A 19,659-nucleotide genomic window follows, 5' to 3' on the forward strand; every position below is an offset into this window, starting at 1 on the left:
TACCGTTCGAAATTCCACGTACCTATACTTTTTGTCAACTTCATCGGTTTTTGTCCTTGCCGATCGATGCACCCTGTATTTATTGTCGTGTCCTGCCCAAACTCCTTTATTTGAGGTACTCTTTTTCATCGAGCAGGTCATACCAGTGACGAGAATTTTACCAGTGGATAATACTAGAACTCCCACATTTTATGCACATGGGGATATCTCTTAAAATCTTATGTTTACATAGTATGTGTGACTAGATAACTAAGCTGAGAGATAAGGAATGCGTAGGTGCAATTCTAAAACCATGTCCATATCGGATCTAAAGAATGGAGTACCGGTTATAGCAAACAGAGAGATCTGCAAATGTGCCACAAAAATGATTCATGAGTGTAGTATTTCAAAGTTTCACATGACTTCGCGAAATAGCACTAATAATATATTCACGTTATGCAAACAGAAAATGACGTTCGCCATGGCCTCAGTCCCTTTTCGTTTCAATTCCTCCGAAAGTTTACCACAACCGTTTCTTTCTTTACAACGTTTCAGATCATAATAATTATAATGTTCCATCGAATCAGCAAGGGTTGACAAGGGCTCTTGAAAGAGTTTATTCTATACAATTACAAAGATGCTTTTGTGAGACGAAAAAGTTCACCGTTACTAATACTATGGCAAGAGCCTGGAAATGACTAATTAGTTTGGAGCGTCAGTTGTCAATAGTATACCTGCAATTATTGTCATTGATAATGCATTTAAATTAAATATCATACGTGTATACATTGTAAATATGGGATTTACCAAGCATTGATATATTTGGTTCCCCGCGAAAATCGAACAAATCCTTTGTTGAGAGGGGATCGACATGAATAACAGGTGGCATGAAGATGAAGATGTGACTTGGATTCAACATGATATAATATAGAGTATTATCAAATACGGAGGTCATGACAGTTTGAGTCTCATTTAGAATAAGTGATTGTAGTGGCGGAGATTAACACAAAAAGGCAGTAGATACAGTGAAGATGTCATGTGATAACCTGTGACATCATCGCTTCCTTGACTTTATTTCTTATTTCAAAGTCATCGAGAAAAAACAGTTTGTGCCATATCTTTACTTGACACTGAATATGGACAAATTGAAAGGTCTAAAAGTATAGCGCTATCTATCCACATTTGTATCTATTCTGTATACACCTAATATACTGACTAATTTCGTGATACGTATTTGAAGGCAATCTATTACAAGTCATTTGTACATTTTGTGTATCTGCCTGTTTACATAATAATACTGATTGTCAAGTACACTGTAATGGTAAAGCTATTGCTGTAAACTTTCTTAATTTGATGTGAGAGGAGAAAATGTCTAGTCATAACGCTACAAAACGGATACAAGGCTACACAACTGATGATATTCATTCCAAGTCGGGACTTTGGTATGTAGGATGCGGCACTCAATGGCAACAGGATAACATTTCTTTCTCACTCTGATATGCGCAGGTACTCGACCGCGAACGCGAGTGTCCTCCAACAGGGAGGTGAGGGTTTGTCTCACCTCCCTGCCTCCAAGGAGGTTCTGTGCACAGTATTATGAAGAACCTTGTACAAAGTGTACCTTGTGTTCGTCACTTCGGAAGGGTCCTCTATTGACTATAGCTGGAAGTATCTGTAACTTGGGATAGGACCTACGACGAGAGTGGACGGGAGTGAAGTTACAGTAATTACATAATTGAATTAATTTTGAAGTGCAGATTTGAAGGTTGTGCTGCGTTTGATGTCCACGGTATGCTGGGAGATGTAAACATCACAAGAGAAGGTGTGGAGAAACTCCTACAGAACCTCCACATCAACAACATGAACGAGGCAGCTGGACCCGATGATATTCTTAAGGGTGGGATTTCACGGAGCACGCGAACGATTTGCGAATGACGCGAATGGCAAAATCCAGCATTCGCATTTTAGTCTGCAAAAGATCGCCAAACAAACGTGAGGGTTCGGAAGCGTCGTCAATTGTTCGCGAATGTCGTTTTTACTTCGGTGATAATTTCAAAAAAGTTTGAAATTTTTTGCGAACCTTTTCCGCACACTTAGTCGGGATTTGCTCGTGAATTGTTCTCGAAAGTGTCTTTAAAGCTTCGTCATATGCGCAAGACCTTCGCAAGACACGCGCGATGTTCGCAAAATGTTCGTGAAACCCCAAACAGACTCCGAAACTTCGGAGAATGTCTCGCGTATGTTACGCGAAATCTGCGAAGTTTTTCCGATCATTTTACGACGTAATCGCGAACTGTTCGCGTACCTTTTGAGACATTCTCGCGAACGTTTAGCGCACGTTTGAGGGATGTATGCCCTGTACGTTTTCTACAAATAAAAATCGTAGTATACATCTAAACATCAAACAATTAAATATTAACAACTATAGTAACGAAAGAAATTAAAGACTAGCAAAGAGAAAGAATATTTGATATTAAAAAAAAAAAAATCACAGAATACACTTAAAATCAATCTTAAAGGGAAGGTAAGCCCCAAGAGCAATGTGGATTGAGTGAAAGCAGCAGCATTAGTAGAACACATCAGTGAAAGTTTGAGGAAAATCGGACAATCGATGCAAAAGTTATGAATTTTTAAAGTTTTTATGTTGGAACTGCTGGATGAGGAGACTACTAGAGGTTATGACGTATGAGTGGACAACAATACCAAGAAAATATATAGAAAATTCTGCAAAAATCCATTTTTCATGAAAATTACAAATTCCATCAACTTGATATTGACATAATCATGTTAAGGGTAGCAATTATTCTCCCTGCTTTCTGAAAGCGGTTGGTCCATTGCTCTTTCATAATTCTAGAAAAGTGAATTTTTGTTGAATTCATCAACAAATCAACTCAAGAAAGCTTTTTGAGTTGATTTTTTTCTTGCTTCCACCTCTCCTTGCTACATTTTCTCCCATGATTATTGAAAATGTTTCGTTGTTCGCATTTCCGTCGCGTGTTCTTCGTGTACGTAACATGCTGTACTTTAGCAATGATACACACGACAATCGCACATACGTCGTGGGAACTTCGCACAAATTGCGCAAGAATAGTTTTCGGCTTCATTGTCGGAAAACATTCGGAGAAAAACTTTTCCGAATGTTGGATTTTGTCATTCGCGTCCTTCGCAAATCGTTCGCGTGCTCCGTGAAATCCCACCCTAATGCTGCGCTTAAGTTAGCAGCTCGAGAAATAGCACCTGTACTTCAACTCATTTTCCAACAGAGTATAAAGGACAGCGAGTTACCCGAAGACTGGAAGAAGAAGAAGAAGAAGAAGAAGAAGAAGAAGAAGAAGGAGAAGAAGAAAAAGAAGACTGTTCTACAATTACCAATTCCCGAAATATCATCCTTAGGAGAATACGTCGATACTCATTAAAGCACAATGAAGGAGGAAAACAAATTGGGAAATTGCGAGAACAAGTTAGTGTGAACGCACTAAAGGGATACTCAAGGAAAGAAGTTCATGATAATTTCTGTCTTTTTTTTCTAGTTTACACATAAGGAGCTGTTTTCGAACGCAATTATTCCAAACTATGATATACAAAGGCAACGCTTTTATCTTTTTTTCTGGGTAAATCAGGATGATGCGCCATCTACAAACTCATAAGTTCTGATTTCCAACTATGTAGGTCCTACACGTCATCACCAACTTGCAGCGTAATTTCCATTCATGTTTACTGATCCCATAAATCCCCTGTGTGTGTCCATTCATCTGTTTACCTTCTTTGATGATATTGGTGTGTAGCACATCGTTTTAATGACCAAGCTGTGAAGTTCTGAGTATGGAGAGGTGTCATTTGACTAAATGTGCTGGTATTAGAAGGCGAGTGTAAAGCACACAAGCGCGCCTTTGTATCGGAGTGTGAAGGATTTCCAGCGATCCTAATTTGGATAGATACTTGTACTTGGCTCTTTATGACGTCTGATCTTCTGGAATCGGTCTCTAACTCTCCCCCTGTCTCCTTCCCTCCATCTCTCACTCTCTCCATCTATCTATCTTTATATCTAGCCTATATCTATTTATCTCTCCATCTTTCCCATCCCCTCTCTCCCTCTCTCCCTCTCTCTCTCTCTCTCTCTCTCTCTCTCTCTCTCTCTCTCTGTTTGCCTTCATATCAGCGACCTTGAACAATAACATCAGTGATGACAGCAGCACGCGCAAAAATTTGTCAGTGACCTATTTGACCCTCGGTTGAAGGAATCAACGAGCTTTTCCAGACGAGCGAACAATATCCATCCACTCAGAGTTCAATGCGAGGAAGCGTCAAAAAGTAAGAGTTCGGAATAAGATAACGCATAGATAGACATTTTGATAAAGGCAGTGCCGTTATCAACATTAATACACAACTTTATCGACGTGTTTCACATGAATTATTATTAAAACATCATTGTAGAGAATTATGATTTCTTTTTTATTATTGCGTTAAAATGAATGTTATGTTTACAACTAGTGATAAACTGTTATGGTATAAACAACTCCCATTAGGAACATACATCTGCCTGTATGAATTATTAGTGGTAAACGCGAACACTTTGTTTCTCTTTGTTTTGTTTTTGTTTCTTGGTACAACAAGAATAGTTCACATATTTCATCTATTGTACTTTGCATATAGCAATATTCCAAGGGTGGAAATCGTTTGAATCTATGATATATTAAAATACAATGATTGTTCAATTGCCCATCTTGGTTAAAGAGGAAATCCATCCCAAAAATAAATAATTTCAAAAGAAAAAGAAAATCATTCCCTACAGAACGATACAAAATGACAACAATCTGATAAAAAGATAAGAAAGATATGACATTTTGAAATTTCACATTTTTTTTTTTTTTTGGGGGGGGGGAAACATTATTTGACCTGTCCTTATGAATTTTCAAATGAGCAAGTTGACGACGGCATGCTCTCACAATTTCTTATTCATTTCATCCACAGAAAAGACAAAAATCTCATATATTCACTGTATAGGGCATAAGTGTAGAAAACTTGCCTCAGAACCATCCAAAATAAAAAAGAACAATGTTAGCTCTGATATATCTTGGTATCAGAACGTGCTTTTAATACTTGTATTAGCTAGAATTAAAATTTCTTTCCGAATACATGAAAAACTGTATGACATCGTCAACTCGCTCATTTGAATATTCATAAGGACTGGTCAAGAAATGTTTTCCGAAAAAAAAAATGAAATTTCAAAATGTTTTATCTTCCTTATTCTTATCAGATTTTTGTCATTTTTGTATCGTTCTGTAGGAATATTTTTCTCTTTCTTTTGAAGATTGTTCGTTTTTGTGATAGATCATTCCACTATATAGAGCAAACAGCGATTTGACATCATGGCTATCTATATATGTTGCAAATCTATATGTTTTGTTCTGGGGTGTTTGTTTTTTTTTTTTTTCAGATCACGCTAAAACATACCCGTTCTCAGATGGACCCAACCCCGTTCAATACGTGATAATCGAATCGTACCCTAGTAATATATGTATTGAATCGCATGCACCAATAACAAGCTGCATACGATTCACTCATTAAATTAAATGACTGAGCTTCAACCAACCTTGAATTGTAGAGGGCAAGCTTTCGTCCTGCTCCTGAGGACTTTCTCAAGCCTTGAACGAGAGACTTAAGGAACACAAAAGGGCATTGAGACTAAACAATCCATCACACTCGGCGATAGCTGAGCACTCTTACAACACAGGACACAACATTGAATGGGATGAGACGCGTATCATTGACTTTGAAAGCAACTGGTTAAAAAGAAAAATAAAGGAAGCACTTTGGATCAGAAGGGTCAATCCAGCTCTCAACAGAGACTCGGGCTATACCCTTTCACCAATCTATGATCCAGTGATTAATAAAGACAGGCAACGGCAGCAAGACAACACTCCACTTCATAAGGCTTGAGAAAGTCCTCAGGAGCAGGACGAAAGCTTGCCCTCTACAATTCAAGGTTGGTTGAAGCTCAGTCATTAATTTATCATCATCCCCAGCCGATGAAAGTTTTTAGTATGATTCACTCATTGATACTGTTATTGGCCAGGTATGAAATCGATGTACAGTAATTGATGGAGATAGATCAAGTTGTGATAGCGATTTTCGAGTAACCCAAATGGAAGAAACTCGGCAGTGGAAATGCCTTTCAGGAAAAGATAAATCTTATTTTAAGAAAAAAAAAAATCAAGTGAGAGGGAATAACTCTCTTCCACGTTTGAGATAACTGCAACCCGAATTTTGAGGTGTGAATTTTCTTCAATTTGTCTCCCTCTAACTAATGAAATTTGTAGGATCGCAACTGCTGATCTGTAATTTAACAAAAATGTTTCTTAAATTACAGATCAGAATTTGCGATCCTACAAATTTCATTTGTTAGAGCGGGGAGACGAATAAAATTGAAGAAAATTCACACCTCAACCTTCACCCCTCTGACTCTCTTGCAACCTGATTTTTCTTACGTTGCTTTTCTAAAGAGTCTGGTAAAGACTGATCCTGAGTGCCAAAATGTCAGAATGATGAGTTCGCATTACGGACCGTCTCTTCTAATACCCTGCTAATTTTTTCTTCTTCAGTGCTTACTTCTTTGACAGACTTTTTATTGATGCTAATTTTAGCGACGTCATAAGTGAGATATGACGCTAGACACACATTTTCGCATACGGATTGACACGAAAACATTTTCATCATCATTATTCAGAAGACAATAATTTCCTACTTCTTTGCTCTGCAACATGGCCGGCGCCACGTTTTCAAAAGTGGGGGGCCCCACTACGGGTTTCTTCAGCTGACAAGCAAACAATATATATAATTATAATGAAATAAAATAAAAAATAAGTAGTGTTGAAAGTCAAAACTCTTTCCGTCTTGCTCTTGATTGGTATTTCCAGTATCATTGCGCTTCGCATTGGGATGCATTGGCAAGGTCTGTGACGTCTTTCTAGAGTTCTGTTTGGGATGTCGACGTTTGCCTCATACGATGATAATGATGTATAATTAACGAAAGAAAACTGCCGGTCCCGAGGACTTCGCATACGGGAGTTCACTGTATTAGTATAAGTCTTAACAACCAGAGCTTTAGGAACGTATCATATTTATATTTTCTCGACAAAGAGAAGTATGCATGCAAGAGGCCTGACACCGGGATGAAGATGGTTACAAGGAAGAAGATAATTTTTCGTTAATAAGTCCGAGTGAACTGTTATCAAAACTTCTTCGTACGTCTTCAGGAGACAGAAGAATGTGATGACGGCACGCTTACAACAGTAAGCATTGTTACAGACTTAAGAGATTACGACGTTGACTCCTCACTCTCGGATGAAGATATTTTGTTGATGTCAAATGAGTCGCCTATAAAAGTATAAAATAAACCAAACAGTATTATCATTGATATTCTGGACATGCTCCTCAATGAGACAGTCTCCGACTTGGTCCAAAATGAATGAGCAGATTTGTTGAATCAAGTTGCTTAGAATTGGCAGATTTTCACTGAAAGTGAAATAAGTAGGCCTATAGTACTTTACTAATATACTTCTCGTCTGTTTTCTCTTCCGATTTAAGTAAAGTTAAATGAGGTATACAAAAGTTGCTAAGCGAAGGGTGCGAGTCCGGTGTTAGATATAACCTTGCAGGCTGATGAAGAACCTTGGTTTTCTTTAGGCTGACTTCAAGGCCAAACATTTTCGCAGCAACTGTGAAGCAGGACGTTAATCGCTGGAGATCTGGCTCTGAATGAGCATCAAGTTTAAGAGCGGCATCATCTGCGAAGAGCAGCTCATGGACGAGTTACTCTTGTGTTTTGGTGTGAGCTCGCAGTCGCCTCCCCGGATGTAAACGGCATCTTCGTTGTTGAGGTCTTCCATGGCTTGTTTGGGCATCATAATTATACCAAAGAGGATAGTAAAGAGGGTTGGTGCAAGAACACAGCCTTGCTTTAATTATACGCAGTTGTCACTTGGGAAGGGTTCAGAGAGATCACTGCTATAATTATATCTAACACGGCCTTGTTGTTTTCATGTAGTTGGATAACCATAATGAGGAATTTCGGGAGACAAACCAAGGCGCTCCAGAATTTGCCGAAGCCCTTTCCTGATCATGGTGTCGAAAGCTTTGGTAGGGTCAACTAAGTTAAATTGCATGAGGTGAGGATTCAACTTTTAACATTTTGCAAGATATTATGTAGAAACCACTCTACGAAATGTTAAAGAGCATACAATTCTAAGGGGAATTGAAAGTGTATTATTGATAAAAAATCTGTTTTAAATGACCCAAATATCCAAATACAAGGTCAAATAAAGAGATCCTAATAAAAGTCGTGGCCTGTTGCATTTTATTAGGATCACTTCTTTTGACATCTCAGGCATTTCAAGGCCAATTTTCGTCAAATAACTGTGAATTCCTCTAAGAATTACATGTTCTTTCATAATCATTATTTCATTATTATTTTCTTTATTTCACTATCTCACAAACACACACACACACAGGATTACATCCACACCTGCTGCTTTGTCAATTGTCATTGGTCTAATTGCAAAGTATCTCTGAATGACGAAATATGCAGTGAAAATTTGAGATCATAAAGCTGTTAGCGTATTCTAAATTGCGAATTCAAGCAGTGGGCAAATTGCCTTACATGATGCCCTATAAAGAAAAGTTATTGTTGTTGTTGTTGTTCTGTTGTTCCCAAATGTCAAATAGAGCCTGTACCACCCCCCCCCCCCCCACCCCTTGTTACCAATATATAAACCAAATGCACACCAACACAAACCCAAACATACATGTACATGTACACCATCACAGTCACAACCACAACCACAAGTCCCTAACACCAAACTGGTAGGAATTTTTGTCATTACCTGTATTAACCCATTGAGGACGAGTCTGGAGCATACTTGAGCAAGTGCCTATGGGAAATGCATGTTGTAGCAAAATCAGCCCGTCCTCAACGGGTTAACATTATCTTTATGGCAGGACTCGACACAACAATTGTAACTTCTTTCTCTGGCGGCCTGCTTTGGCCACTAAAATTTCAAAATCTGAAATTTTGGTGACCAGAAATAAACTGAAACATAACAATACGATGAATCTTAAGTGCCCTATCTGGCCACCATGAGATGGCCTTCTTGGAAATTTGGTGGCCCACCATCAATCATTACTGGCCCTGGGCCACAGCTAATGTCAGCCCTGATTATGGTTTACATGTAGCAGACCACAGAACTCCTCCTGTAACACACCACGGTGTTGTTTTTTTCTTGTGACTCAAGTATAGTGTATAGTGATCTGTTCTCTATTCCTTTTTCCATGACGTCACACATTTCCATTTTCACCTGAGGGAAACAAAATACACAAACATGCAGTATGAGAGCTACACTGTATAGGACATTTATATACAATTGTACAATCCTGCTTTCTAACTGTTGGCATATCTGCAAAAGCCCAAAGATCAGGTCCTCTTTGTAATGAATACTCACTTACAAATCATTTTGGCATCGTTGACTTTGAGTAGTCTTTTAATCTTGTTACCAGTCAAGTTGCTTGTGAAACAATCACTTTTTTTTCATGTGCGCAAAATACCACTCATACATAAATTTCACATTTGCAGAGATACAACATTCCTTCACGACATTTTCCACATCCTTTTCCCCACCAAGATGAGAACTGCATTCCTTAGAGACGCTGAAGAAATTTATTCACCTGAAAAGAAATAAATGAGGATTTGAACAAAGGTGATGACAATGTCAGTTGATCCATATTGGTATGACAACAACAACACAGTGCTCTAAAGCTCAAGAACATGGTCCTTTTATTGATACATGTACTAAACTTGCAATCTTATGAATGGGAAAGAGTTAAAAGTGCCATTGTGCTGCTGTCTAAAACGACAGAGATTTAGACCACCACATCTTTATGGCTATTAAACTGTCAGCAATTCAGTTTGAAAACCCATTACTCTCTGGCTTTTATTCCACTGATCCAACTTTCAATTTGTGATTATTTTTTTTTAATCCTTCAAACAAAACTGCCAACAATAATCCTGCATCATGTAACATAATACCCCATCCATTAGAGGCACATGGTCCCGGTGGTTTAGTCAAATGCGTACGCGGGCGCACGGCGCAAGTTTCCTATAGAGACCTACGCTATCGACTCCTCTTTAGCGCTAACGCTGTGACCCACTTCCCCGAGTCCGAAGAAGTCCGATCCACTGTAGTCAGTGGTCCTATCACAGTTCGGCTCATGATTCGGCTGAGGGGAATGACAGCTTTAGCAAACTTCTTTTGTGATGTCATAATAACGAGCACATATATGCACGCATCCTGGCATTACTACAGACTGCGCGATGCGCAGAGAAGACAATGAAGGCAACGTTACCTATTAACACCTACGCGCTTTACTCTTGATGACAGCTCAACTTCTGCAATCTTCGTATCAATGCCAACGGTGATCGGCAGTATCACCGACAGCCCCCTCTACACTACCGGGATTATGCGCCTTTAATATCATCAACACACTCAGTGGTCTCATGACAAGAATTCTATTCCAAGCATCCACATTTACAAGATGATGAGAATTATAGTTTTCTTCACTTTCACTATAGGGCATGTTTGAAAATCCTACACTACAAACAAGAGACACAATCTAAAAGCATTTTGCTTGATTTTGGTTGCATTTTCTTTGAAAACTTGGAACTTTTGCCAGTTGCAATATCAGCAGAGAATTTTATTAAAATATATTTACTTTTATTTAATTCATTTCCTATTTTTGTTTCTGTTATAAACATTGAATGCTGTCATACAGCTGTACAATCTTTGACTCTGACTCACTGAATCTTTAAATGACAGAAAAGACCACATCCATTCATGACCTTCTTCCTTGCATGAAGGATCTTTTTATATCCAAAATCTGGATAGCTCCTTTTTGTTGCAATTGTCTCGTTTGAAATGTAGGTACATTTGTAAGTCTTCTATCAAAGCCAGACCAAGAGGTAAACACCACAGGACAGACAGGCATCAGTAAGCTAATGACATTCTCCCAATAGTCACGGACAGTCTGCGATTTTCATCATTCACACCTCTGTGAGGAATTTTTTTACAAATTCATTTATTTTAACAAAACAAAGCAATAAGTGAAAACGTTTCAGCTGATCTCCATACACATTTCCTGTGAACAACAAACTTTTTTCATCTGTTAGTAATGGTCAAAATACAGCACATGGATTATCCCCAGTCGTGCAGTGCAATACACCGAACTGATGTCTCAAAAAGTTATCTATCACATCAGTGATCACCATGCAATGACGGCTGCCTTCTCACTGGCCTTGCTCAGGTACACGCTCTGTTTTTTATGCTTCCTTGCGCTAAATCCCATTATGCTTCATATTTCCTGGCTGTAAAACACTTCCTTTTTAGTCCAACTCTGCTCAGCACACTTGATCACAGATTCGAACCCGTTCTCCCTCATGCCGAATCAAACTCCTCTACCTCACTTTCTTCTAGTGATTGCCAAACCAGACATGTCAATTTATGGGAGCCCTATGGCACTGTCTACATTGGCCATGGATCCGTCCTGTTCTTTCTCATGATAAAGCTTATCCTACGCCTCATCTCCTGGTTGTAGATGCCTTTCATGTTCTCGTACTCCTTCCTCCGACGCTCCTGGAACGGCTTCTCAAAGTAGCGCTTCCTCCGCACGGTCTCTATGATGCCATCTCTGTTCAGTGCGCTGAAAACAAGGAAAAATGGACACAGAGCAGGTCAATGCCACACATTCATAGTGACAAACGTGAAGAATCAATTTAGTGAAAATCTGTAAGGGAGTGACTGCGAGCCTTGTCAGGCCGTGACATCATTGCTTCATCAAACTTGCATAATGCAACTATGATTGATATCACTACTTTAGGACAGCAAGTGAAACATTCACATGCATGTGCAGGGCTCGACACTAACTTTTATTTTTGGTGGCCCGATCGGGCCACCAAAATCATTAATTTTTATTTTTTGGTGGCCCGAAAGTAAAATCTGGTGGCCCGAAAAAAAGAAACAAGAAAAACATAAGAAATACTAAATCGGTCCTACTGAACATAGAAAATGAAATATTAAGTATTACTGAAGTGATACATGTAGCCATGTCTAAAATAAATGAAGAGAAAATTCAATCATCTTACCGTTATTTTTAGTTCTAAGATTTATCAAGTAGGTTTATAGATTATTATAAAAGTTGATGCCTATTTAGGTGGTCAAAACTTACGTTTGAAACGATAGAGTTGGAGCATTTGCAGACATTTGTGAACATCGGACATCTGTTTTGGCATTATAAAGAGCTGGAAGTTACCGTTACTCATTTCTGATTGTAAAAGCAATTATCCAACATTTACTAGTATTTTAACACCGTACGGAGCCGAATGTTACTATTAACTTTTTTTTTTCAAATGTAAAAGCAAAGAACTGACATTCATTTTAGCATCTTACAGAGCTGAATGTTATCCTTATTCATTTCTGAACGTGAAAGCAAACATCCCCAATTTATTTTAGCATCTAACTCAGCCGATTGATACCGTTAATCATTTCCAAATGTAAAAGCAATAATCTGTTATTCATTTTAGCATCGTACGGAGCAGAATATTACCGTTATTCATTTTAAAATAACAAAAGCAAACATCCAACATTTGTTTTATTATCGTACGGAGCCGAATGTTACTGCTGTCCACTTCCGAAAGTGAAATGAATTATCTGACAATTTAGCATTGTACGGAGCCGAATTTTACTGTTTTTCATTTTTGAACGTCAAGGCAGACATCAGACATTAAATATTTTACCATCAAACGCAGCTGAAAGTTACTGTTATTCATTTCGAAATGTAATAGCAAATATCCGACATTCATTTTAGCATCGTATGGAGCAGCATATTACTGCTATTCACTTCCGAACGTAAAAGCAATCATCTGACATTTATTTTAGCATCTTCCTTAGCCGAATGTTATTGCTATTTACTTTCGAAAGTAAAAGCAAACATCCGACATTTATTTAATCATCATTCGGGGTTGAATATCATTGTTATTCATTTCCGAACGTCAAAGGGCACGGGATCATTCGACATTTATTTTAGCATCTTCCGCAGCTGATCTGTTATTGCTATTTACTTCAAACCTGAACGTGAACATCCGGTATTTATTTTACTATCTATATGGAGTTGAATATTATTGTTGTTCATTTCCGAACGTCAGAGCAAAATTAATATCCAACATCTATTTTAGCATCTTCCGGAGCTGAATGTTGTTGCTATATACATTCGAACATAAAAGCAAACATGAGACATTATTCTTATCATTCACCTGAACGTGAACATCCGGTATTTATTTTACTATCTATATGGAGTTGAATATCATATTTATTCATTTCCGAACGTCAAAGGGATCATTCAACACTTACTTTAGCATCTTCTGGAGCTGAATGTTGTTGTTATTTACTTTCCAACGTACAAGCAAACATCCGGCATTTATTTTCTCATCGTACGGAGTTGAATATTATTAGTATTCATATCCGAACGTCAAAGCTAACATTCCACATTTATTTCAGCATCTTCTGGAGCCGAATGTTATCCTTATTCATTTCCGAACGCAAAACCAAACATCCGACACTTCTTCTAGTATCATACGGAGCCGAATATTACCGTTATTCATTTCCAAAATAAAAAGCAAACATCCGGCATTTATTTTCTCATCGCACGGAGTTGAATGTTATTAGTATTCATTTCCGAACGTCAAAGCTAACATTCCACATTTATTCCATCATCTTCTGGAGCTGAATGTTATCCTTATTCATTTCCGAACGCAAAATCAAACATCTGACACTTATTTTAGTATCATACGGAGTCGAATATTACAGTTATTCATTTCCAAAATAAAAAGCAAACATCTGACATTCATTTTAGCATCTTACGGAGCCGATTGTTAGCGCTGTCCATCTACAAAAGTAAAGGCAATTATCCGACTTTTTGGTGGCCCGATTGGGCCACCAAAATCTTAATTTCTGAAATTTTGGTGGCCCGACGCGCGTTTTTGGTGGCCCCGGGCCACCGGGCCACCGGGCCACCGTTAGTGTCGAGCCCTGATGTAACTTACATATATATACACTGTAGTATTTTTCTCTACTGACTTGAATGACTCTTTCATTGTTCTGTGTGTTTTACTTTACTTCACATGTTGCAAAGGCTGACATCTTGTGCATACAGGGGAAGAGCCTAAAAACCATGACAATGACCTTGTTATAATTTATTAGGTTTCTCACTATACAGTATCAGGGTACAAAAGAGATAGGACCTAAATATATATATATAGGTCCTATCTCTAAGATATAAAGATATAGGACCTGCAAAATCAGCCTTCTATAAAAGGGTATGCTACATCCAACCTCTTTTTTATGAGGTTCCATTTGCTTTTTGCTTGTGAATGGCACATGCCAGGTCGATATCATTTTCTGACTACTATTATTCACCTGGGGTGAACCACAAGAGGTTGGTACTTGCATCTCTTGCCTTTTTGTCTGCTGTGTGTGTGTCTGCATACTGAATGGGGCACTTTACAATTACACGACTTGGAGTTACACAACTTTGACCACTTGAGTACATGTTTACCATAGTTCATACTAACCTGTTAAGTGTTCTGTAGGCAGAGTCTACATCTCCATTCTTCACAAACACTGTTCGGGCAACAAAGCGTAGGTGTCTGCTCATGGTGTTTCCTTGACAACCGACCTACAGCTGTATGCATTGAACGGGATGAAAGCACAAAATGTTATCATACATGTACAGTCTTTTCTCCTAGCCAAAGCATACATGTACAGTTGAACCTCTCTTATCCGGCCTCCCTTTATCCGGATCTCTCTATTATACGGACGCAATCTAGCCTTGATTTTTTTCTAAAAACAATTACGGGAGGAAAGGGGGATTCCCAACTCCTTGAGAACTCCTACACAAACACACATGAATTTCATATTAATTCCAACATGATTAACATACATTACATCAAATTTCCTTCCAAATTGCTTACCTTCAAACATTTTAACACCCACAAACATCCCCAAATCATCGCAAGAACATGGACAGATTATGTGCTCGAGTTCTCTCATATCGCATTGCCACATATAGGTCCATACACAGCCGTCGATATGACTAGATAGACATGCATTGTTTCGAGTCATTGGCTGAGCAACGAATGACATTGAACACTCAAAAATTGTTCACACACAAAGAGAGAGAGGGAGACCATCTAACAATGGCGACCTACAGTCGACTTTGCCGAGCCGTGATGATCGAATTTTGAAACGTAGTTTCGTCGACTCGTACTGTTTATTTTCAAGATCTACTTGATACATTTCTTAATAATTATTTAGGTAAATCATCCCAAGAATTTATAAAAGAAAATGATTTCATTCTTGCAAACACAAACCTCTATTTTGGGGTCTGTTACTGAGTGTAACAATGAAAAGGTTGCAGTATACACATTACTACATGTGGTACTACAATGGGCTGCATCAGTACATGTGTATTGTATGTATAAAGCATTGAGTCTCCCGTATCCAGCCAAATCCCTTATCCAGATGAGCCCCGGTCCCGACTTGTACGGATACGAGAGGTTCAACTGTATGTGCATAATATGGTCTATAAGTATTCACCTAATAATGCAGTATTTCAGTACACGGTAATCAGCCCCACTGTTGTATTTTGACTCCTTGGATGTCACATGACCGATTCCTCCTTGCCCATTAAGACAAATACAGTCCATTTCAACATAACATGATATGATAAACCACCCAGAGATCAAATAACAAATAGTTACTGTAAAAACCAGAATTTTAGCATGCATGAAATTTTTGCAAATTTCTTCTTCAAGATACTCCTCAATGTTCCTTCTAGAACCAAACGAGAAGAATTTCGTGAGGAGCCAAGATTTGCAAAACTTAAAATGCATGTGAACGTTCTTGTCTACACTTAGGTACATTGAACGCCGTCAATTCGCAAAAGTGTCTAGCTGCGAAAGCCGTCGGCTCTAATTGGAGGAAAACTTCATGTGCAATTAACTGGTTTTACAGTCATTCTGTATAGATATTCACATTTGACTTCAATTTCAACTGATTTGACAAGACTACAAGTAGTTGTCAAGTAGTATGGTTGGATGTTCATCACACCGACCACCTAACGTTTTTCTATCAATAGAAACGTGAAAAATCTCACAATTTGCCTGAAATTTTACTCACGTGTGGAGAAAATACTCCGGATTCACAAGCGCACAGTGAAAATGCGATCTGAGGTACGCGCTCTAGATGGCGGCTTCGAACGCGTGGGGTGTCATTTTTCCCGCACTCAGTTGCCCTGTACATTTCAACCGACCACCCTGACAATACGTATCAAGCGCACTTAAATGCGTTTTTTCGACAAGCTGCTGTTTTTTTCTAGCCGCCATTTTTTCCCCAATAATATTTGAATATATTTTGAATCCTTCGATATTACTTTTGAAGGACTGTTTGATGAATTTGAATTGATTTTCATTACGAAACTTTTCATCGTAATTGAAATAAATTAGATGAGTCGGTTTGTTTTTTCACATTTATTTCTCGTTTCTGCTTCAGCTCGTACGGTCGTAGCGGGCAACAAAATAATTACGTCAAGAAATGTGTAACGTGTGTGCACGCCCGATCGTACAAGCGGCGGAGTTTGAGAGAGCGGCATAATGACAAGTTTGCGGTCAAAATCATCAAATTTATTACGGAAGGATACTCTACATCTAACAACGAGTCAGCAAAGGTAGGCCTAGTTATATGTAGTTGCACGATAAATCTTATTCGATTTTGCTAAATTTCGGTAATTTAGAGGGAATACTTATTTGTTTTCACCTCATTTTACTCGGTAGCGTAGCCCAGTGAAGAATCGAACACCGTTGCGCATAGTCCCATGCGTACATTTTCTTTCTGTACGCGCAATGCCATTGTAGAGCGCGGTCCATTGATATGGACCCGGTGGGTGTGTCGAACACCTACCATACTAGTAAGAGATACATATCAATGTAGACAGAGACTCCAACCCCAAGCACCTTCTGATCTGGAGATTCTCCCGCCCGAAACCCCTAGCTAACGGGAGACTCCAAGTTGATGTGTGCGAAGCGCGAAGTTCCTATAGGATTCTAGATGTTCTCTGGTGCTATCTAAGGCTTATTTTTTCAACATACGATAGAAATAAGTAAGAAATCCTTTCCACCGGGAGACACAGAGCCAGGGCGGGAGAAATCAAATCTCAAACGGGAGAACGGGAGATTACGCAAAAATGGGCTTTCGGCGGGAGATCTCCCGGCGAAAACGGGAGAGTTGGAGTCTCTGTGTAGACCTCTAGCACTAACGTTAGTCTACCTATCATACTCATAGTGGTTAGATGAAATTTGAGACTCACATTGAGAGAGAAGAAAAAAATCCATACATATTATCATATTCACTCTTGAGTCTGGAGCCACCATATTAAACAAAAAATTGTTTAAGTGACAGACGAACAAAAAATACACTGAATCCTTCCCTAAAGGTAAATATCAATGGAACTTCCAATCCAAGTTCAAACTGGATAAATTGCGCGCTGTGCATTGCGTGCCGCGTACCATGGCCGTAGGAGTATATTCGTATAGCGTATGCATGGGCGTAACTGCGACCAGCAGCCCCAACGTACAACGTACAGTGTTGGGGCTGCGCCGTTTTGGCATCGATATTTTAATGTTGTACTGTTGGACTCTTTCGTATTTTGCCATTAACGCCGTCCTCCGTAGACAGACGGAAGGTTGTAGTACCCATTGCTGTGTGGATGTTTTTAACCACTGTCTCTATGGAAAATTGGGTGAGGTACCTCACCCTTCTCGATTGCGTCTAATTCACGGCCCTAGGTCGGCAAATTTAAGCTTGAATAGTTAAATCAACTATTCAAGAATAGACTACACTCACCAGATTAATGAATAATCCAATATTTCGGTCGAATTTTCAACGCAAAACACACATCAACTAGCCCGTCGCGTCGTCACGTTCAAACTGCAGAAACATACAGTATGAATCTATTAGCCAATCACATGCGAGGTAGTTTCTACGTGTTTTTTTTACTTAATAAAGTACCTCGCATGTGATTGGTTAACAGATTCAAAATGGCGACCTACAGCTAGCGAACGGCGATGTTGCGATATGGATAAAAATTCTGCATTATAACCGCGTTACTGTGAGTATTTCGATTGCAAAATGTGAGAAATTAACCCCAAATATTGCTGCATAATGTGTCATGTCATGTCAAACTTGTTTGAATATAAAAAAGCTGTCTGAAATTTGGTTTATCGTAACGTTTGATCTGTGCGCTACTGCCACACAGGAGCTCGCATCATTGACTTCGGTCTGTATACGGAGTGGATCCGTGAAGCCAGACGCAGTCTCCGCGGAACATTCCCCGACGGACAGATACAGACCGATCTTTCGGTCAAACCAAACGGGTGCCGTTCCGGCGCTGTATTTCCTTAATTTTTCAACAAAAACTACTGGGAATACTTACATGGGTCGACTAAACCTAAATGATTCACATCGGCGACTGTTTGATGCATTTCATTGCTTATGATGCAGAAAATGCTGTCTTATAAGGCAAATATCTTCAGCTCACCGATGCTCACTAAAACTCACAATCACTTGCACATGCGCACACAATGCATTCAGTGCAGTGCATTGACAGCTGTATTACTCGTTACATGATGCATATTCACCGTGCGATGATGCATTATTCATATCCTTTTGCGTCCGTAACGCTGACGTCATTGTTTACGCATGCGTAGATGCGTACTGATGGATATACACATTCAAAATAGCAGCAAAGCTCTCCACTAGGGCAGACCGCCTACTCCTAAAAAATGTGGAAAATTATGCAGTTTCCAGATAAATTGGTGAGAAGGACCAAGGCAATGGGGTAGTGTATATTTCATTTTATATTGTCACTGTGTTTATGATGGACATTTAGCCATGGTTTATTTGTGAAGTTGCCGTATATGTGGCAATAGGGAGTTGTTCATGATTCTCACTTGAACGAAACTGCGGGGTAGCTGCCAGGACCCCGCCGCAGAGCGGCGGGTCTCCGGGGCTAGTATGGGCGTAAATTTAATCCCATGGTCAATGGACCCAAGCATCATGAATAATTGATGATCGCGATCGCGAGTTGTTTACCTAGGTTCACCCCTGATCGCGTGTAATATTTATCACCATTTACTTTAATCCCTAAGGACAGCTCCCCCCGGCCCTGTGGCTTGTCACCGCCTCTCCTTGATTGAACAGAGTGTGAAATTGAGGATCATCATCTACTATAGACATGGACATCGGTCAGCACATACACTCGAGCCAACATGAATATCAGTACATGGGACTGTAGGAAAGTCAGCCGATCGATGATCAGTAGACTACTAGTACAAATTATCATGATCAGTGAGGGGTTCTCACTGGTACATATAAAACCGTAATGTGTACTTACGACATACAAATGTAACTTTCTATGACTGGAGAGTGACCGGGTGGACTGACAACTTCAAAGTTTTCAATCTGTACAGCAAACAAGAGATTTTGAGGGGTCCTTTACAGACGCAAACGGCGCCTTACGTAC

The 19,659-nt window shown here is 39.2% G+C and overlaps 1 protein-coding gene across 2 annotated transcripts; it reads right to left on the reverse strand.

Moving 5' to 3' along the window:
* Positions 1–10,312: 10,312 nt before the first annotated feature.
* LOC139733451 (small ribosomal subunit protein bS21m-like) lies at positions 10,313–19,659 on the reverse strand. 2 transcript variants are annotated; one of them, XM_071644274.1, is made up of 3 exons: positions 19,538–19,659; positions 14,654–14,763; positions 10,313–11,727 (listed from the first exon to the last, which is right to left on the reverse strand). In XM_071644274.1, the coding sequence occupies exons 2-3, from the start codon at positions 14,734–14,736 to the stop codon at positions 11,550–11,552; spliced, it is 261 nt and encodes an 86-aa protein (XP_071500375.1). In that variant the 5' UTR covers positions 14,737–14,763; positions 19,538–19,659; the 3' UTR covers positions 10,313–11,549. The 2 variants fall into 2 exon arrangements, with proteins under 2 accessions (XP_071500375.1, XP_071500370.1); XM_071644269.1 differs by having other exon boundaries at positions 19,531–19,659.

Source organism: Diadema antillarum, unplaced genomic scaffold, assembly GCF_040938485.1.
Source record: "Diadema antillarum isolate AM-2024a unplaced genomic scaffold, OU_Dant_1.0 scf00000025, whole genome shotgun sequence".
NCBI lineage: Eukaryota > Metazoa > Echinodermata > Echinoidea > Diadematoida > Diadematidae > Diadema > Diadema antillarum.